The 22208-nt window shown below is 41.7% G+C and overlaps 1 protein-coding gene across 4 annotated transcripts; it reads right to left on the minus strand.

The window, feature by feature from the left end:
- Positions 1 to 1735: 1735 nt before the first annotated feature.
- On the minus strand, positions 1736 to 13549 carry MAEL (maelstrom spermatogenic transposon silencer). 4 transcript variants are annotated; one of them, XM_039713212.1, is made up of 12 exons: positions 13407 to 13549; positions 12946 to 13032; positions 10763 to 10865; positions 8704 to 8859; positions 8105 to 8146; positions 7325 to 7452; positions 6515 to 6569; positions 6038 to 6179; positions 5060 to 5122; positions 4122 to 4254; positions 3826 to 3904; positions 1736 to 1891 (listed from the first exon to the last, which is right to left on the minus strand). In XM_039713212.1, exons 1-12 carry the CDS (start codon positions 13536 to 13538, stop codon positions 1851 to 1853), a joined length of 1161 nt encoding a protein of 386 aa, XP_039569146.1. In that variant the 5' UTR covers positions 13539 to 13549; the 3' UTR covers positions 1736 to 1850. The 4 variants fall into 4 exon arrangements, with proteins under 4 accessions (XP_039569146.1, XP_039569144.1, XP_039569142.1 ...); XM_039713210.1 differs by having other exon boundaries at positions 1768 to 3146; positions 7325 to 7392; XM_039713208.1 differs by having other exon boundaries at positions 1768 to 3146.
- Between the last annotated feature and the right edge of the window lie 8659 nt (positions 13550 to 22208).

The raw sequence follows: 22208 nt of genomic DNA on the forward strand, positions 1-22208 counted from the left end.
AGAGGGCAAAAAAGGATTGCTGTGGGTGCACCTGAGTGGGAAGGGGCAGGTTAAGGCCACATTCACCTCAAGCTTTAATGGTAAGATCAGCCTTCCAAAGCAACATTCAAATTAAAGATGTCAAAACCAGGTTTTGCTGTATCTACAGTAGGTATATGTGCTTCTGAGAGAATGGAACTTCTGCCATGTCCCTGGTTCCTGCAGTTCACTGGAAGGAGAAGGTGGACAAGCCAGCAGTAACAGTTAAATCAGAAGCAGCAGCAACTGCTGCTTACTCTATGTTAAACATACTCTAAATAGAATGTAAAAGAACATGATTAGAGGTCAGTGTGCTGATGTAGACTAGATCAGCAGAGCTGTCACTAGAGCCATTACTTTCATGATCCTCAGACAACTGTCCAAAACCTTTAGAGCAGCAATGTACAATTAACCACTTGTCTACTACTATTATAACAAGAGCAAAAATACCTAATAACTTTGTAATGTGTGTGTTAAACCAGGATGACTTTTTATTCATTGCTGTCACAGGAGAGAGTCAGCTGCTCTAACAGGAGGGCAGAAAGCCAGGTCTGATAGAATCTACCAGCTGTCTCCTTCACAAAACCAGCTCTTCAGCCAGTTCAACAGATGTGCTACCAAACACTCACATGCAGAGTGTTGTCACCATTACGTTTCATCCTGTGGAAGGTCTGCACCACTCAAACTCTGCTCAAGAGCCATTCTGCCCTGTCTTGGTTTTGTGTCCCCTTGAAAATTTGGTCATGCAAGTGGAGAGAAGTTTGGCCTGATTTTGACACAGTTTGTGCCTTACCAGTATTACTCCTTGCATCTTTACTTAAAGGAGAGAAGCATTACTTTATTGTGCTTGGTTTTCAGAATTTATTTTTCCAGAAGTCAAGAGTTGCAAGTTGCAGAACAGCCAGGGAAGCAGAGCTCCAAAATGAAAGAATTTTCTATCATCCTTCAACAGCTGTTAGGGCTCCCCCTCAATAAATGCAGAATAAGAGTATGAAATAGGCTACTTTAAGTTAGTGTACTCATTCTAATGGCACAGATCTTACGATTTTCACTACAAAAACCCTCTAGTTACTGCCCCAGTTAACAGCCTACTGCCTACAGCACATAATTAGATCTTCTACATTTTATGTGCTATTTTAATTTACAGGTGGCAAGGTACAGATATGCCATGGAATCCTAATAGCATTTTCCCACTTCTGCTCACATTCTTTATCTCACTCTTGATATGTAATACATTAAGCTTAGTAAAAAAAAAATGTTCTTAGGCTTATGCACTTAACACTGAATAAGTGTTTTAACAATATTTTTTAATTAATTCTCGTCTACATAAGAACTGAAACAACTTTTATTGCAACAGTGAACTCTGAAAATACTTCAAAAACAATAGTTCTGTACATTGTGGCTGTCAGTTAAGGAACTTGGACAAGTCCATACAAATGCAGAAAGGCCTTTAGCACTACTTGATAGACACTGCCAGTCACTGTCAGTTACAACATTCCCAGGTGTTTCTTTGGTAAATTTCAGCCTTACAGCTTTAATGCCCCTTATTTAGTGAAAATCAGCAGGCAGGACAGCAGCCTCCAAGGAAGGAAATACAGAAGCAATTGAGGAAACTCAGTGATAAAGGTGAACAGTTATGTAAGAATAGAAACGTTTCAGTGATCCTAAAACACTGGAAGAAAGGGTTCAATTGGCCTTATAGCAACTGTAACAGGTTTCCAACTAAACCAGCACTTGGCCTTTTGTGACACACTGATCAGCATGCTCAAATAAACCTCTTTTTTGGACTGCATTTTGGGTTTTGCTTGCATTTGTTTTGTTGGTTTTTTTCCTTATTGAAGGGAACGAGCCACCTCATCTTGAGTTTCAGTACCTACAAGGAATGAAATCTTCACACAGTTAGTTGCTATGGAAATAGTATTTCAAAACTGGACATCTGTTTGTACAAAATCTAGGAACAACTTAACAAAATAAGCTCTTATTTCTCAGAATCACTTGCTTAGAAGACACATGGACTAAGCACAATGCACAGACAGACAACTTTTTGGGGATTACTCCAAGCACTGGCTCCATAAAAGGAACATCTCACTTCCCTAGAAAATGTCAAGACAGTGTCCCACTTTTTTTTATGCCCCTAAATAATTATGACTGGTATCTACCCAGCCTGACTAAACTCCTGTGAAATACATCAGTTTGAATTTGATACTCTTTCAAAAAAAAAAAACACCCAAAAACAAACAAAAAACCTAACAAACCAGCCCCATAACACTTTTCTTCAGTCTCTAAGTTTGAGGGACATGCATTTCTTGAAAAGCAAACTGATGCAAATTAAAAAAAAAAAAATCTATGCTGTACTTGTCCCTGATGTATATAATACAGCCTGTCCCTCTAAGAATATTAACAGATAAATTTGCCACAGTATTTCTTTCAAGACATTTTATATAAAATCTGGTTTTTTGCCTTGAAAGACCACTCAAATTTTTCATGGCTAAAACTGATATATTACAGCAAACTTTTGGGACTCCTGACTTTAAATTAATTCCCCTAGGGCAGCCCTTCACACCTTCAATGCTTTCTCCCCTGTATCAGTTTTTGAAGCAAGACTGTTACACATTGAAATTCCATCTTCCACATGCAGGAGATGGGAAGGCTATTGAAAAAAGAAATGAAGCAAAAAGTTTAAATTGTTTACACTCTGGTCACTGAAAAATTCTTCTAATTCAATTATATTGATTAATCAATCTTGAATTTGCACTCTATTCATTAAGAAATACAAGCAGTACAGCATGCAGTTTTAAAGATGTGACTGTCAGGTCCCTTCAAAGTAAGTCTTCCTGTAGATAATGAACAAGATTCTTTAAATCCACTCAATAGTTTTATCATTCTAACAAGAACTTCAACTGTCAAGGTTTGCACAGAAGATGAAAACTAGTAGTTTCTCCAGAGTGCAGTTTATCTTAGGGAAACAAAGAAAATTAGAATTTACAGCTGTCCTGGATGTGAAAGAGATTTTCAAATACTGAAAGACTTGGATAGATCAGATGCACTTCTCAGCAATCGAATAACTCCTCTTCCTTGTACAACACTTGCTCCACAAGAGGAGGTCTTCACACCACATGGAGAATCACCTAATAAATTAAATACAGTTTGCACATCAAATCAGCCTTTAAAGCTTGCATAAATTAATGGAATTGCTGTTCATGCTGTGAAGCTGAACCTGTTCAACAGCTCTGATACAAAAAGCCAGGCAGGTCGTGTCCTCCACAAACACCAAGACCATAAGATCATGATTTCCAGGTGAAACAAAGTTTAATTCAGCATGGATCTTATGCATAAAATATCAAGCTGCAAACTCAGAATTCTTATTTATTTTGCAAACTGTTCCTCTGAAGGTCAGCCATGAAATGCCCAGATGAACTGAGCTCAGAGGCCCTTCTGCAAAAAGAGACTTTAAAAAAAGAACATCTGCAACAAGGACCAGCTCAGTCTGTACATACAATGAAATAAGAGCATGGAGACTATTTTAAACATTGCCCTGCCTCAAAGCACCTGGGCATGGCTTCAGGTAACATAGAAAAGCATAAATCAGAGAGCAACATTTCTAAGAAAAACTGAATTTTGAGAGATGTTTTTGACCCTAAGATTCTGTCCAGTAAGAAAAGCCCAGCTCTTCCCGCTCGAGTCTTCAGTGTGTGAGCTGTGCACCACTTCCAGGCAACATCTAAGCCCAGAAATTTGAAAAAGTAACAACTGGATTAAGTTTGAAGAGCTCTTTCCACTAAAAAAATGTGGACGTTTCAAACTCACAATTAGAAGCGACAAACTCTTGATCCTGTCTTGGAGAACCCATAGGTTTGTTGTATCCAGAACTCTCAGCTTTCATTTTCTGTATTAAAAAAAAATAAATATTCAAAATAAGGTACATGTATCTGCTAACATGAAACATACACCACTATCCATCAAACCTATGAATCATGGTCAAAACCCTGCAAGTTCATCAGTCTGCCCAACATATGTCATAAAGGACAGCATCCAAAGACAAAACAGCTCATGTGAAATTGGCAACTGGAAATAAATCAGGGTATCAATTGAAAAAATCTGACCTGGGTATGTCCAGCATCCACTTTTACAATCCTGGTGGTTGTGCTTTGATCACAATCAGAGTCTTGCAGAGGGAGGTGAGCTGCTGTTAGTGGGACTCCATACACACTAGCAAAGGATTTACTGATGCAGTAACTGGACCAAGAACAAAAGGAAAACAAGAAAGGTCTGGCTAAGAGGGCTGGAATGCTGATGTATGGAAGCACAGCATTTTATGTTCTTCAGCTGGCAAACAAAAGCAGCCAAAGCCTGAGATGCACAGAACAGATACCAGAGGGCAGAAGGACTTTCTGCCAGCATCCCTGCTTCCTTCCAAGACCACCAGTCTGCTGAACAACTACACATGTAATAAAAACAAACTGCTTCCCCACATTATCAAATGTAGCACGTAGAAGTGTGAAAAGCAACTTTTTTGGGGGGGGGACATAGCAGTCCATGATGAGTTTTTTCAATGAAAGCCTATTTATTATTGTCTCTCTAAGTTTTTTGGGGGGGGGGGGCATAGCAATCCATGATGAGTTTTTTCAATGAAAGCCTATTTATTATTGTCTCTCTAAGTGCTACTACTGCTGCCAAGAGAGATCATGGTATTTCTTCATTTCCAAACTATTTACTTTTTCTTTCTCCCCACCAAAAAGATCACAGAACCTTATGTATCTACATTATATGTCAGGCAGTATAGAAGTGGAGATCATGGCATTTCTTCATTTCCAAACTATTTACTTTCTTTCTCCCCACCAAAAAGATCACAGAACCTTATGTATCTACATTATATGTCAGGCAGTACAGAAGTCTCCAAAGCAGAGATATGCCAGAGCATAATGAGAATACCTCTGAAATCAAACAGTGAATTCTAATGTGATTAACACTTTTCTCACCATTGCAATGCTAACAAAATAAAAGCCATCATTCTGGAGTCAACTCCTCAACCAACACTCACCCCACTTTCTTACAGGATGCCAGAGCACAGCAGATTATATCATTCTCCTCATGCCACTTGCACCTACATCAAACAAAGTTCAGGCTTATTTCAGAAGCACCTACATTGTTAAGCAACAAGAACAGTTGATCTGGCCAGATGTACAGAACAAATGTTAAAAATGGTATCTTTTTGTTACAGTGATCATGCAGTACCTTTAAAATTTCACAGAGTTCAACAGCTTTGCCCTAAGTAGTTTATGCAGAGTTTAGAGGTCTGCTTATCAGGCAATCTGCTTCATGCTGAGGTGGGGGGCAGGGAGAAAAGAGAACCTTAAGAGACAAATGGAATTTAAACCATTTGAACCATTTCAAGCTTCCCATTAATGTGAAATAGCTCCTCCTAGCATAAACATCCTCACTTTCCTCTCCAAACCTGTCTTTTAGAGTACATTCTAAGGGACTCCTTAAAGTCCTCCCCTAGGGTGAGGACACTCATAGGAACACAAAACTGCCTGACTATAAAATGACAAAGTGACAATGATGAATCCAATGGATCTTAAAATCCATATTCCAAGCACACTTCCTAGAATAATTTACATAGTTTTTTTAAAATCTACTGAAATTTAAGATAATATTATTGGTTATTTTCTTAAATTATTTGCAGAGGAAGCACTAGAGTCTATTTCTGAATTAACTGCATATGCTCCTGCAGCACTGCAAGCAAATATCACTTTTTGCACCAACACAGAAGAATCTGAAAGCAGGCACATTTACAAGAACCACCCAACACACCTGGTATTACTGGAGAAATCCCACAGGCAGACATCCAGTTTTCTAGACACCCAGATGTTGCAGAGGAAGCACTAGAGTCTATTTCTAAATTAACTGTATAATCACCCAATATGCTCCTGCAGCACTGCAAGCAAATATCACTTTTTGCACCAACACAGAAGAATCTGAAAGTAGGCACATTTACACAAAGAACCACCCAACACACCTGGTATTACTGGAGAAATCCCACAGGCAGACATCCAGTTTTCTAGACACCCAGATCTTGGATGGCTCCTTTTGGTGTTTCTTCTGGTACAGTTTCATTATCAGGTCTTCTACTGCAAACAGCTCCCAGTGGCTCTCAATGCCTACAGTTCAGTGAAAATCCAGGCCAGGAGAACAGGAGTCACTGAATATCCTGCTCAGCTCATTTCTCAGTCAGTCCCTGTTCACTGCCCAGCCTCTTATCACAGCATCAAAGCTCAAAGATATTCCACCAGTGTTTTTAATAAAACCTGGCTTCCTAGGAAGTGGTGGGAAAAAGGAGGAGGAAAGAGCATGCAAAGGAGTTCTAGCTATCAGAACCAGCTTTTATGAAAACTGAGACATGCTTTTCAGACAAACACAGCTATCCATGAATACACAGCCCTTATTTCTGGGGGTAGGAGGGGAAAAGGATGGACAAAAATGATCCATTCCCTACCTGTTATGCTGGCCATTCGACCAAGACACCAGTTAATTCGGAATCTGTCATTAGACTGGAGGAAAAAAAGATTTCTGTCATCTCAAAGGAGCACAGTACAGAATTCTGACATTTCCATGACTTCTGTCCAGGTCTGAAAAAGCCACCTCCAAACCAAAATTGTTTGTGGCACTGAATGCACAATCAACCTGATGACCATCTTGAAGAGGACACAAATTTCATGCGTACTTCTTCAGAGCCCTGTGTTTATGGATGAACCCAGTATTTTGTCCCTCCCTACTTTTTAAGGATTAACATTAGGTTTGAATTGAATTGAAACATAATAGACCTGTTATGAAACTTAAACACCTCTGAATCCTAACATTTTGTTCTGTTGCCTGGAAAATGAAACTTGAGCAAAAATTTAAGACACGTGTTACTCTCATGGGGAAAAGAGTCACGAAAACGTAAAAATATCCTTTCAAAAAAGCAGGATTTATGACTATTATTGAGCACATCCAATTTAAGTCAAATCTTAGGAGCCCTTAACCAAAGTCATAACAATGTCAGAGAACAAAAGACCCTGTTCATCAGTAGATTAGAGCCAGAAGTGCAGGCTGAAAATAAAAAGGCAGAAAATTAGGTCTCTGCTTTATAAAAAGGCTGGCTTCTAGAGGCCATTTCTTCCTGCATGGAACTGGGACACTCTGGAAAAAGTGTCTTTCCCCACTTACATGCACACTGGTTAGGTTTCAGAGTGAAGCATGTCCTTAGTCACCCAAGAGGAGTGAGAGCAGAAGTGGGGATTTAGAGCTTTGACCTTGGCCATACCCTGCAGAAGAAGCGAGGCTGAGCACCTCTGGCTGGCTGGGCAAACTCAACAAGTTCCCGAAGCACAACTGCATAACAAGAACGAGGAAGGTGAAATCCAGATATTGGGATCTTATGGGTTTCATCACCTAATGGAGGGGGGAAGGGGGACAGGAGAAAAAAACCAACAAAACAACAAAAAAAGACAAAATTGTGAGAAGTACAGTTTCCTTAAGAGATACAGTTCCCTCCTCCTTTTTATCTTTCTGTATATATATATATGTGCACTGAAACACACACACGTTCCTCTCCACAGACAGGGTCTGTGTTTAAGCTAAGCTCTGGGCAGTGAGCAAACACTCACCTTCCTGCCCCTTTTACAAGGCCATTATCCAAGTATTAGATGTACACAGGCCAAGTTTGTTCCCTCTGTACACAAGGAGAGGAAGTGTCCTAATAGAAACAAACTGGAGTCTATAAACATTACTGAGAGTCACAAAGGAAACAGAGGCAGGCCAAGCCAGACGCAACAATGGCGGAGATATTTTATTTTTGTTAATATATGCCAAGCTGCTAAGCATAACTTTTAAATATAAAGTATTAAATATTAAAGTAAATATTTAAATATTAAAGTAAATATAAAGTAGTATCTTTGAGTTACCCTGTTGTTAAGTAGCACTTCATGCTGAAGATACACACAAGGACCACCAAGACTTACAAAACATTTGGACAGAGGTCAGATAAGCTGAGTCTAAAACTGCACACCTTTGCACACCATTCTTTTTCTCCATTAGTACTCACCAGCAGCCTGGCAGTGGTACCGAAAACCACGCGGTGGTACTTCTGCAAAAAACAGGAGAAAGCACAATCATCATCCAACACCACCAAGGAGAGATCCTTAACTCCCCACTACACACCACAGCTTCACATACAGAAAGGAACAGCATCTTCCCTCGAGGCCTTGTGAACATGTCTCAGCTATTTTTGGAAAAGTTATTTTCAGTTCTATGCATTTTAGAAAACAAAGTTTCATCTTCCCTCGAGGCCTTGTGAACATGCCTCAGCTACTTTTGGAAAAGTTATTTTCAGTTCTATGCATTTTAGAAAACAAAGTGCATTGTAGGGTGTGTTTAGGTCCAACCAAGAGAAACATTCATTGACATGAAATACAAAGCACAAACACGTGCAGGTCCTCCTGGGTTTAGCCTACCCTCTTGGGAGTTACATGAAGCTCTGACACTAATTCTCTTCAGAAACAAGCTCTGATATTTTAAGAAGTCTGACCATCTCTAATCAAAGAAATGAACTTGTCTTAATACCAGAAGTGTAACCTGGGCAGCAGTGACCCCCAGAAAGCTTCCCTCTCAATCCAGCACTTCTCTGACTTTCCTGGAACTCACCTGGATCTATGAAGTGGTGGAAATCAGCCACGATGCCATCTTGCAGGGAGTACCTGACACACCCAATCTCACAGGGAAGGAAGCGCTGCTCGCAGTGCGGTGGCAGCTTCCCGTAGCTGTAAATGTCCAGGAAGTAGAAGATGTCTGCAACCATATCTGAAAGAAAAAGAACAAAACCATCTTCAGGCAAGCCACCAGAGGTTACAGAAGCCATGCTGGTCTCCCCTCATCCAGGGAAAGCTTTGGTGAACTTTCTGCTATGACTGAGTGAAGAAGGGTAACAACCAAGCAAAACACACAGAGCTTTCTCTGTATCCAAGATGAAAAGATAACACTTATGCAGAATTCAGGCACATTGGTAGTGCTGATACACTTTCCAGAGATCCCGCTGTGTGCAGAAATGGGGCAAAAACCCCAAATACAAGCAACTAAAAAAAAAGGCTAACCTCCAAACCCACGTGATGTTAAGAGGCCTGCAATCCAACGGAACCACTATTCTTTTTAAGGATAGATCTCTTTGCCCTTTCATAAAATAAGGTTAGGGAAAAGCCAAATCAGTAGCTGCAAAACAGCCTCACGAGCTAAATTTGGCAGCGTACACCACTTAAACGAGTTGGTAGTAATCCTGTGGGGCAAGAAGATGAGAAGTCTGCTAATTGAAAGCATTGCTTCTCCATCAAATGAGCTCCCAAAGAAAGTGGCAAGAATACCCAACACAAATGTTAAGGAACAGATTTATCATTCACTAATTAAAAAGTATCCAGCTATGACACATATTTTACAATACACCTTAATCCTTTCTCTTCACGACCATCACCATATCCTCAGCAACGTTTAACACAGCTATTCAATCCTTACTCTTTACTACTGCCCCTCATCAAAAAAGTCCTACTTGCTCTACTAGAGATGTGTAACTGTCTTCACACATAAATAATTTTGTATGCCAGTCTTTAGGACATTTAACACCAGCTGCCCTAAGCCTGAATGGTCATGCTCCCTTATGTAGGTCTTAAACTGTATGAGCTCAGGGGTCATAGGAAAGGCACCTCTCCTTCCTTATGAAAAAATGGATATAGCTCCAGGGAACCATACACAACTTTAACTGAGAAATATTAAGAGCAGCATCATGAAATGTATCTCAATTATCCTTTATCATTATGCCTCCCATTCAGCTAGAAGATGAACTGTGCCAACTCAAGCCAGCCAGCATGATCAGCCCAATCAAATCTGCATCACAATGACAGGGGGGCATGACCCCTGGCAAAGAGGGCACTAATAAGCATTTCACTTTTTATGCAGCTACTGTTTCTTGCTCCCCCATAACCATGACAACATGAAAACAGTTCAAGAGACTGAGGTAAAAAGCTGGAGATGAGACTTAACCACACAGCAGATACAGCTCACATGAACTGGCTTCTTGACTTACCTTGTAAGCAGCACCTTTTATCATTTTACAGAATAACATAATATTCATTGGGTAGAAGATTACAAATGTGTTCACTACCCAGCTCTAATTAGAACAACCATTTGGAGACAGGTACAGGTTAGAAATGTTTTGTTTTCAAGAGTTCTTTCAATAAGAAAGCAAGTCAGGATGTTATAAAGAGTGCATTTATTCTCCCAGTGAGGCCAGGCCCTTGTTTTATTTAATACCTCTATCACACCAATTTTGAACATTGATATGTAGCAATTCTTAACCCTTTCAAATCAATACAAGTATTCTTTTATGCTGAACTTGGATTAGGCCTCGTCAAATCATCAGTGTAGGACTCGAACAACTACCTTTTCCTTAAAAACCCTGAAATAACTGTTAAGAAACTTTTAGTGGCTATACTCCCATTGAGCTAAAAACCAGAAGACAATTCTTGGAGGTTGGGGGGAATGGTATTTTCCATTATGTCCCTCTGCCTTTTACAGCAGTAGCCCAGTAGTGTAAAACACCTGACACAGATGGCTTTTAGCAAAAAATTGTAAACAGTCCTTGCACAGGTACCACTGAGAATATCCTCAAAGGGCAAGCTCTCATCTACCAGGACCAACTGCTTTAAAATCACCATACCCTGATCATTCTTCCAAGACAGAGCAGAGGCATCTGGCAAAGGAGTAACACTGGGCATCTTTGTGGGCAGAGGAGCAGGAACTGGATCAGGCACGTTACAAGTCTGCAAAAGATGAGAAAGTTAACAAAAAACAATAACAGAAATCTTCTCACCTTCAGCTCCTTACAGCAGAAGAAAATGCAATATCCAGTAAAAGCTGTGCTTAGATAGAAAAGTTTAATGTATTAAAGTCCCTGTATACTTGCAGGCCAGGAAAGCAAGATTTCTCTTCAGTACCTTTGTCAACCCATTACTGCTTTAAAGAACTACAGATAAATTTACAAAATGTAATTTAAAAAAAAAGAAAACTAAGTATTTTCTTAAATTCAACTGCTTGCCACAGGCAAACCACTCTTCAAACTGGAATTTAAAACTTTTCTCCATAAGTTTTACGAAAAAAGCACCTGGCACATGTGTTAGTTGTCTTTGACTAGGAAACAGGCTCATGAAAAGCTGATAAAGCCTTAAGGAAGTCATTGGACTACTCTGAAAATCCATTCATGAACAATAAGCTTTTAATAGTATGGGAAAAGAAACCTGGCAGCCTTACAGAATCTGATCCCTCAAACAAATTGGGAATAACATCCACACCCAGGTACACTGATTGCAGATGACCATCTCAGCCAAAGTTAATTGGTTATCAGTTTGAACTGTCTAAAACAAAATGAGGAATTATTCCCATCTAAGCAAGCTTTGGCCACCTCCAGAAGAGGAGCATGGGCTTTCACTACACAAAGTGACTGTGGTTGTCTGTGTACAGGGCTGGGATTAATAAAACAAGAGCACATAATCTCACATATCCATATTTGCCTATTTCCAGACACATTAAAGATGGTGATCTTTACTCTGGTAAAGCAATTATTCATTCCTCTCCCTGATTACAATCTTCTAAAATGCTGCAACTTGTGGAAGGAAACACAGAAGGCTCCATTTGTGATTTGTCTGCCATTTCACTTAGTTCTCCCTGACACATAAAAATGGAGTTTCATTAATTACACACACTCAGCCTGCCACACGACACAAGGATGATCACATTTTAAACAGCTTTTTCCCAGACATGCAGGCCCCCAAAACCAGAAAACAATGCCTAACACCTCCCTTCTAGTCTAGACTGACTAATTTAATGAATCCATTTTTTACTAGTTACTCCAAACTACGATCATCCTGTCATTCCCTCTATCACCGTGTAAGTGTTTTGAAGCCCTGGAATTTATCCTCACCATTAATTCACAGTTCACAGTCATTATCTAGTAATAGAGCATTAAGAAGTAAATGCAGTATTATTCATTTACTCAGACAGCAAATGTGACTTTCCTTGGACACACGAGTTTTTACACTACCAACAAAGACTAAAATGAAATAAAATAAGCTGACACTGCACATAGTTCAAACTCTTAAGTAACTCTGCTTCAGAGAAGTGCTGGGAGAGGAAAAGAGAAACAAACAGGACAAACACCTTTTCAAGGCAGTAAATAGCAGAAATTATCTGTTTAGCACCATTTCAGACACAAGCATACACACTCAAACCAGCTGCCTACTTCTACATTGTTCTCCACAACAATGTTACTACTCTCCTCCCACATCCAACCAACCTAAAAATAATGGCAGGGTGTAATTATTCCATTTGTGCACAGGCCACATTTCATTGACCTGGCTCACCACACAGCTCCTCCAGACCAACAAATCAGCTGCTTCTAAGATTTGTGCTTGGAGGCCATCAGACAAGAACTGCCTAAACCAATGACACCCAAAAAGCAAAACCAACATAAACTTATAACAAGAAGTAACACCAATTTACAGTATAAATTTTAAAAATATTTAAAAATTGAGTCAGGCACTGCAAAATACTGTTAAACATAAAGCTAGAGTGTTAGAGAACTACATTTTACTTGGTAAAAGAGACGAAAGGAACAAGCTGTGATGGCTTAAAGAGGTATCAAGTATCTTCACCTTCAATTCAAGCCAGAACAATTACCTGCATAAATCATGTAATGACAGGTATTACTAATGCAGCCATACCCTCCAGAGGCTGGAGGATGTGGAGAGCAGGTGGAAACTGCACAGCATCCTATGGAACTGAGCACAGAGCCAGATACCGATTACTCCTCCTTCTTACTGAGGGCCTTCCATTGTCAGCATTTACCTCCTTTACGGCCTTCTGAGAGTGCTTCTTGCTATTCCATTTACGTGCCTTCTCTGTATACACCGTCTTCTCTTCCTCTGTCAGGGACTTGAAGGAAGATTAGCTGTTATAAATAGGTTTCTAGCTTTTTCTAGTAGTCCCACAAACCAACAAACTCCACGTGTAAGAAATGACTCCTGCACTTCCAAAGGACATTACTGATGGCTGCCGACTCACTCAAACACTCCCAGGCGCTTTTTTTTCCTAATAAGTATGATTACAAACACCCAGCAAGGCGAAGGTGAAGCGCCTCCGAGTGAGGGCAAGCCACAAACAAGAGACCTCCTGGAACCATTCCTGCCGGCCGGGGATGCCAGCACCGCCACCCCACCAGCACACGGACCAGAGCGGAGGGCAGCACGGCACCGAAATGGCGCCGAGCCCACCCTCCCGGGAAGGCGCCGCCGGCATCCCGCCCTCACCTCCCACGCCTGCGAGCAGTAGGGGACGGCGTCCGCCACACGGGCCACGGGCAGCCCGCGCCGCTCCAGCTCGGGCAGCTGGTCGTGCACGAAGCAGGAGAAGGCGCTGCGGTAGCCGCCGCGCCGCGCCATGGCCTCGCCGAAGGGCGCTGCCCACACGCGGCCCCTCATGAGCGGCGGGCGGGGCGGCGCCCGCGCCTTCGGCGGCGAGGGCGGGGCGGCCATGGCAGGGCAATCTGGGGCTCTGCTGCCCTGTGTGGGCTTCCCCTGCTCCTTACCCGGGTGTTGTCGGTGGGACAGATGGCGGGCAACAAGCCCCAAGGGTCACAGAACGTTACGGGGCCTTAGAGATGGTGTAGTCAGAGCTCCGTCCAGCCTGGCCTTGAGCGCTTTCCAGGCATGGCAGCTTCCCTGGGCAGCCTGTTCCTGTGCCTCACCGTGCTCACAGCGGGGAATTCCTTGCTAATATCCAACCTAGGTTTCCTGTCGTTCATAAAATAAAACAAGAGACAGGGCAATAATCACAGCAGGTCAATAATCACAATTGGCATTAAAATGAATGTATGTCACTAGAACCTGGTAAGTGGTTAGCACCCCTTATCAAGGATGTCCTGTAGCAAACACACTCTATGGATGAAGTAAATCAAGGTGTTGATGTATATATTGCCAACTTGGCAAAAGGTTTAAAGCCCGTGCATCCTGTAGAATCCTAAAATCAGGGTTGGAAGAGACCTTTTAAGATGAACCAGTCTAACTCGGCACTATCGCTGTAACCCCTAAACCACAAAAGCACATCATGAAGGGTCAGATCCAGGTGCCTCTTAAACACACCTGGATATACTTGAACTACCTTCATTGCAATATTAAGAATCACACCTCCAGGTCAGAAAAGATCCCTGTCTAGGTGAAGATCCTTCCCCTGAATATGCACAGGAGCCTGGTGGGACTATGCAGTTGTATGGTAATTATTACCAATCACACTTGGGAGGTTACTAACAGAACATTTTGGTGTGTAAGTAATGGCATGGAAAGCCCAGTGGACTGTGCTTGATTTGTGAAACACCAACAGGCACCCAGGCTTGTGCAACACCAAAATAAGTAAATAATCAATGTCCCTCTCAAATGTACAATTACCAGCTTGTTGCACACCAAATAGATGAATCTGAATTTTGTGGACAGCACCTGTGAAGCAGGTCCTGATGAGAGTGTGGAATGGCTGCTCTTCTTAATTTTTTTGTTTTTGTGTTCCTTGGGTGCTGAAGGATAAGAAATACCCCATGGGAATATTAGTTTGCACCAGGTTCAGGAAGGAGAAAGGGGAAAAGAAGAAACCAACTTCAGCTGAGAGCCCTGGGTTTAGTTTGAGATACATGGCAGGAAAATGGAGGAGGTGAGCGGGCATGTGTGCACTTGGAAGGGCAAATTTCTTTATTAAAAATTATTTGGAAGCTCATGTTACACAAAACTGAGGCTGCTGTTCAGACTCTCTTTTTGTGGTTTTGGGTTGCTTTTTGTGGTTTTTGTGGTTTTTTTCCCATCATATCTCATTGACATAATTGACACTTCCTTCACTGAAATTGCACAAGGAACCACAGTTCAGATGAAACAAAAGCTGGAAGTAATCTGATCTGCATCATCTTGATAAGTGGCACAGAGTTGCTTCCTGCCTTAGGCTTTCTATTGATCTCTCAAAAATCAAATGATCTTCACTGGCCATAGTAAAAAACTTAAATAAAGAGAAGCTAGCAGGGCAATAATCACAGCAGGTCAATAATCACAATTGGCTTTAAAATTATGTTTAATCAGTTTGCTGAAATCTGGGTTCCTGGAACAGAGGACCCTACATTTGACATGAGACAGGGTTACTGGAGTGGCAATATTGGCATAAGCCCTGATTAATTTCTGGCCTGATTTTTCTTGGCCAGGGCATGTGATATCTCCCACATTCCTTGCTGTTCCCCTGTCTTTTGGGGAATCTCCTTCAGCATCCATGTGCTTCTCATGCAGCCATCTTCAGTGGAGTTATCCAGACTGTCTCCATGAAAATAAATGGTGCAGCACTGACATGGAAGATTCTTTGCAATTCTCCATCCCAGAATCCTCTTGAATTTGCTATAAACTTAGACATGAGGATAAAAGCAGCAATGAAACACATCTATGCATTTCCAAATCACTGGAAATATCTGCCTCTTTTCCTCAATCTAGCCACTTTTTTTCATGTTTTATCAGTCTGCTCAGCTCGAAAAAAGGTTCAGGCTCAAACCTTTGACTTAGCTAATTATGTTTGCCAATGCTGGAATTGCTGAAAGGTAAGCTCACACCAGATTGCTCTTGCATCTCCCTGGTGGCTGGTTTCTCTGAGGGTTAAAAATGCTGGCTCGTTCTGGAGGCAGTTCTGTCGTGCTCAAATCTTGTGAAACAGCTTGGTTTGTGTTCTACTTAGGAAATTTGCTGTTAAACATATAGGAGGAATCAATTACATTGTTAAAAATGTAGAAAATCATGATGTTACCTCAAGGTAAGCATTTTTAAAGCCACTTTTACTGCTGTGGAAAATAATTTCTATTCCAGTCTAGTTCCAGATACATTAATGCTAAGTCTCTGAGGAAAGACTGCAAGAAATGACTTGTGTCTTGTAAATATAAACATCTGCACAGAGCCTAGTTCTTTCAGGCAGAAAGGCAAGTGTTTACTGTTATATTACTGTAAGAGTTGTTGCTAGGAGTGCATCTGTGCACTTGTGTTTTATTTTTCTTCACATCATATTATTTCCTCTCATGTGCAGCTTTGGGACCCACCCTTCAGCAGCCCTTCCTTTTAAAGAAATTCAGATAATGTGTGCATCAACTGTTTGAAAAACACAAGGCTCCAGTGATAGCTCTCCTAGGGCTAGAGGTGTGGTTGGAAAATAAAATTCATAAGCAGCAGAGAGAGAAAGGATTTTCCTCTGTGGGGTGGGGGTCAGATTAAAAAAACAGGGAACAGATCATCTTCAGAGCATCATAGCATCAGTATTCTTCCCCAGGGCCCTGAGGAGAGCCCATTGCCTCTGAACAAACTCTTGTTTTAAATCTTCATTTGTCTGCTGTTTAACTTAGCAGGCAAAGGACTTTTCTGGACCATTTACACTGATTTGAAAATAACATTTGTACCACTGGAGCCCTTCCAGCAGAAAACAACAAGTGTTGTGCCAGTATTTATATATTACTTGGGGGTTTTTTGTTGTTGTTGTTTCTTTTAAGCACTTAATTTAGTTAATTGATATGCCAACACTTTAAGTCCTCTGTACCTGGCTTTGGAAACATAGCTCCAGGATTTACAAAATCAGGATAAATGGTCCAGAGAATTCCTCTGCCAGCCTGTGCTTTTCTATCAATGCATGGAGTTTGCCAGGACCTCAAAATAGGGACTATGTACCCTGGTACTATATGTACAGAAAAACTATCTGGAACTTTTCTGTCAGAAATGTATTTTCATAAATTCAGGGTTCAAGGCTATAATCTTAAAAAGTTATTCTACAAAGCACGGCAGTGACTGCATCTGCTGTTCCCCACTTACCTGCTGGTCTGGGGCTACAGCACTCCCCCATAAAGGGAAATATTTGGTGTTTATGTTGGAGGAATCAGGCCAGATCCATCAGCCCAGGGAGAGGCGAGGCTGATGCAACTCCACACTCCCAGGTCCAGTGAAGGGAGGTCAAGAATGTAAAAAGCACGGCAGTGACTGTATCTGCTGTTCCACTTACCTGCTGGTCTGGGGCTACAGCACTCCCCCATAAAGGGAAATATTTGGTGTTTATGTTGGAGGAATCAGGCCAGATCCATCAGCCCAGGGAGAGGCGAGGCTGATGCAACTCCACACTCCCAGGTCCAGTGAAGGGAGGTCAAGAATGTATTCCCAGCCTAACCCAGCTCCTGCTGTGCTTTTCCCATTAGAGATGAGCCATCCTCTCCCCCTCCCTGGCTCTCAGGGCACAGGACCTTCCCACACGAAGTCCAGCTGGATTGTAACTAACGCTGTCACCTCACTCCCTCCTGGCACCACTGACATGAGGGCTTCTGGCTGCTGCTCTGCCCTAGGGGACAGTAATCCTGGTCACTCCCCCGGGGCTCTCCAGCTGCTGGCACCCAGACAGTCACTCATTCCAGCTCCTGGCCCCAGGGACACGTAGGGGCCCTATCTACCTCAGTCCCATATTCCAGGTGCTGGATTTAAATCGACTTTTTCCTGTTTGTCCAGTCACAGTCGCCCAGGCACATGGACTCTCCCACCCATGGCATTGCTAGAGGCTGGCACCAGACCCCCATACACGTGGACATGCCCAAAACAGAGAGTTGCTCACTCAGAAAAGAAGTTATAAAGGAATTTAATAAGAAGAAATGAACACAGTGTGCATGATGGATAAGCACATCAACCAGAAAACTCTTCACACTGTCTGGTTCTTTTTATCCCCTTATCCATCTATTTATCTTACCTATTCCTTCCTAAATCACCTAGAACTCTCGCTTTCTTTGCCTTTGATTCTTTCTCTAAGCATCCCACGAGGAGTGCTATGCAATCCTGAGATGCTCTTCCCTTGCATCCCCTGAATCCTAAATCTGTAGGACACAGTCCTCCTCAGTTCTAAAGTTGCTGTGGTGTTGACTCATCGTAGCAGGCTCCAGTCCCTATCCTGGAGCCGATACTTTCCTAGGACAGCCCTAGGAAGAGCCTGGAATGGTTTTCCTTTATTCTGAGTTCCTATCTGAGTGTTCCCATCTGCCATTGTGTCCCTGTGCTTCTTTGGACTTGTGAAAATGGGCCACTGATGAGCTTTTGTGGTGGGTGTGGGAGGAGCAGGGCAGGCTGTTAGTTGGGCTGCCAACCATTGAAGTGCCATTGTCCCTCTGCACTCCTTTGTCTGCTTTGGAGACGAGCTTTTGTCACATAATCTCACGGCTGATTTCTTTCTCAGCCTGGTTATGGAGATTTAAAAACATACAAATTCTCTGGAGAGTGGTACAAAGTATAGACCAGAATTATTATTGTTTCACATGCAATGCATAAACATCTCAGGGATGAGAGCTTGCAGGCCTCCCTTCCCCAGGTGAATGATTTAACCAGTCAGCTACAGCTGCCAGCTTTCTTTTTTGACCTTTTGATTTAGCGAATCCTGGGTTTCTTTTTGAACAGTGCTTTGAACTGCAAGAGTGCAGGGTGCCTTACACCTCACCTATGTGATCAAAGATGTAACTTAGTACACCTAGGAGTCTGGAGGCCTTCTTACAAGAATTCCCTCTGCTCTGTTCCCATGCAGGGTTTTGCTGAGTGTTGGACCTGTTGAGAATGTCCTGGACCAGGCCTCATGGGTGGTATCAGCACCTTTTTCCAGGTTTCTCAGGGAACTCAAATGAGACCTGGTCCATGGCAACCAGCAGCCCAGGTGTGCTACAGCTGCATCCCCTCTATGCCACCAGTTTCAAACACCATTAATGCCAGGGCTCCAGTGAAATCATCACATTGTTCCAAGTATCCTGGACAAACTCTGGGAAATCCTTAACATCAGATCAGACCAGGTTTTTAGGTAGGAAACAAGGACCAGGCTGTGACACCCCAAATGTGTGAAAGCCTTGCCTTGGGTGTTTGTTAGACATCTCTGTGCTCTGGCCTGTCTGGGTATGTGGAGAAGGAAAACTGTAAGCCTTTAGGCAACTTTGACAGGACGTGTGCTTTCAGTCTTAATCTGCTGCTGAATTAGTTTTTTTTTATAGATTTGAGTTCTAAATGTTAGGTACCAAAAATTTTCAAAAGTATTGTTTTGGATCTGGCTCTAAGTAGGATGACCTGAGTAATTACAGACCTGTTAGACTGACAGGGATCCCAGGCAAAAGAATAGAATCACTGATACAGGATTTGCTTCAATAATGAATTAAGGAAAAATAATGTAATTAATGCCAATCAACATGGGTTTGCAGCAAATACATTCTGTCACGTTGGTTTGTAATTGCATCAAAAAGATATTAAGTGTGATTACTAAAGGTAATGCATTCAGACACGTGAAGCATGTGACTCGACCACACAACACTGAATCAAGGATACAGATTTATGATACCAAGACCATCTAGTCCCTGGTTAAAGCATTGGTTTAAGGTGTCTCAAAATGTAATTTTAATAGAGGAATTGTAATCACACTTTTTATTGAGATCTTTCTTAGGTTTTTTTCTTGGCTGCATACTACCAAATACTTGTTGGTAGCTTTCAACAAAACATGTAGTCATCACAGTTGCTTGCAAAAAACACAAAGATTGAAGGAATACTTAATAAGGTAGGTGATAGAGAGGGATATCGACCGAAGAGGAGCTCTCTAAGTGATGCTACATCAAAAGGACTAACAGCATCATCCCTGGAAGGATAAACAAATATTAAGCAGGGATGATGATGCTGTAATACTTCTGCTTTCATGCTTTTAGCAACTGGGATGCTCTCTTGAGTTCTGGTGCTTGCTCAAGAATAAAACAAACTAACAGTCTGTTGAACTTCCAGAGAGGATGTTAAGGGTGCTTTGATCACAGCCTGCCATTACCTCTTCAGAAGTGCCTCAAGAACACCTTGCCCTCTGACTTGGCAGTACTAGAAAGTGAAGTTAGATTAAATTAGGGGCAGGGTGAGGTCCCTTCCCACCCAAAGTAATCTGTGATTCGTTTTTGTAACATACAGGCTGTAGTTCAAATTAATCATTGTAGTGTGGTGAAGTGATGTGACCTATTTCATTGGGAAAGCTGGATTGGACAATCACAAAAGTCCAGGTTGTGAACTCCAAGTCCCTGGAGGTATTTGTGCTGCCCACAGTTCCTCTACAGCAAAAAACTTAGAGGATTTAACAGCTTGTTACCTCCTAGGTTATCTGTAGATATGCAAGCAGAGTTTATCCTATTGTGTATTTTTGCCTATAATGACACACAAAAGATGATGAGCTGGGATGATTCACTTGTGACCCTTTACCTGTATGACAACTTCAGAAAATATTATTGCTGACATGTCATTAGTGTTTTAAATGAAAATTTTAGGTTCACTCTGTAAGTGTAGCAAAGTCATGCTGTGATTTTGGTGTCTAAAAAAGAGTCAGGAGCAGCATAGGAAATTTATACAGAGTAAATACTATAGGAAAATGCTGTTCTCTTGGGTTCTTCCTAATGCTGAATTTATATTACAGACTTGAAGGTTCATTGTAGTGATAAAGCCAAATTTCTCCATTAAATATTCTAAGCATTTCTTGGTACAAACATCATGATTAAAAACAATAGCAGTTTATATATACATATCACTCACTCCTGATGTTAATGGGACGTAAAAGCTCTGTATTATTGTGCTATCAAATGTAACCAGGCAGCTTGGAAAAAAAACAACACAGAGAGTGAATATATTTCAACAATGTCTTGCTGTGAAGCTATCAAGGATTAATAGGAGATTCCAGTGTAACGCAGCAAAAGTTTTACTTAGTAGCTGTCTGAAGAGGCTCACTAAACGCTATGAACGGATGGTGTGTCACCCAGTAAGTTCTGGTGCTGATCTCAGTACTAAATCAAGAGAGCAGTGTCTAATGGCTCAGTCTAGCATGGCATCCCAGAAAAGCTGTTGAAATCACTGTTTCTATGGAAATTTCTACAAGGGAAATCCAGGGGGCTGAACAGCATGAACATCTTCATGCAGCAGAATGGGTTTTTAGGGATGTTGCCGAGATGGGTCGTTCTGACTGAGGTGCTGGTGTAAATCGTTCCACGTGGTGGTAAATTAAAAAGCTGATTCTGCATATCAGCACAGGAAACGACCACAAAAGATTGGAACTGGAAGATGAGACGAGAGTGGGAGGAATGAAGTACTTGGCAAGGAGAGAAAAGAGCCAGCAGCTGCTACAGCATGAGTAAAAATTAGTTTGTTTGTTTCCCCATTGTTCAGCTGAATTTGTTCCTGATCCCACGGCTTGGAGAACTCCCTCAGGTGGAGTCACGGGATCAGCGCTGGAATCAAACAGCGTTGCAGTGTGGCATTCCTCCGATTCTGCCTGGGACTCAATTACGAAGAGCAAACACCGGGAATTTGCTCATCCGGTGTCAAGGCTGTCAAGTGACTGAGGGAGATGAAGGTTTAAGTCCACCAGTGCGTTGTTTTTTAAAGGACAGAGAATCCCTGCTGGGCTGTGGCTCGAAGCCATCTGGCTAATTGCATAGGAATTTCCCCGCCGTTTGAAGGTGAAGTGGGGCTAAGTCATGCAGCTTTCTGTCTTGGGCTCAAAGGAAAGGCAACATCCCAACATTAACTATTAAGCCAGCTCGGATGTTGCAATCAGGAGATCAAAGGTCTACAGAGATCTGGAACATCTTATTCAGGGCCTGGGCATCCATCTTAGGTGGATATATACAAATGACAGCTCATATTAAGTGAGAAAGGACCCTACAGTAAGTTTATGAGAGTTTCAAAGCAGATATAAATCCAACGTTACATGCAAAACAATGGTGCTTCCTTCTATTGAAAATCTTTCCTTCCTTTGTCGTGAGCCAAAAGTTTAGCAAAAGTGATGCATGCCAAATTTATTTGCTAAAGTTGGAGTAGATTAAAAAAACAAAAAAAAACAACTGACAAAAACCCCCAGTAGTAGCTAACAAAAGTGACGCATAAGGGATTGTACTGCTCCCAATGTTAAACAGATGAGATAATATCAACATCAGCATTGTCTCAGGAAGCTCTGGATCAGAATCCTGGCCAGCTAAGTTACAAAAAGGCAAGGAACCGGGATTTCACTTAAAATTTTGAGGGTTATCAGGA

Source organism: Passer montanus, unplaced genomic scaffold (assembly GCF_014805655.1).
Source record: "Passer montanus isolate IOZ18808 unplaced genomic scaffold, ASM1480565v1 scaffold28, whole genome shotgun sequence".
Taxonomy (NCBI): domain Eukaryota; kingdom Metazoa; phylum Chordata; class Aves; order Passeriformes; family Passeridae; genus Passer; species Passer montanus.

Excerpts from the sequence above, each read along its gene's own strand:
- MAEL (XM_039713208.1), bottom strand. The coding sequence starts at position 13,538 with ATGGCGCGGCGCGGCGGCTACCGCAGCGCCTTCTCCTGCTTCGTGCAC. Across the intron at positions 10,866-12,945 it reads CTCAGAAGGCCGTAAAGGAG|ACTTGTAACGTGCCTGATCC; the intron begins GTAAATGCTGAC and ends CATCTTTTGCAG. Across the intron at positions 6,180-6,514 it reads TCGAATGGCCAGCATAACAG|GCATTGAGAGCCACTGGGAG; the intron begins GTAGGGAATGGA and ends ACTGAACTGTAG.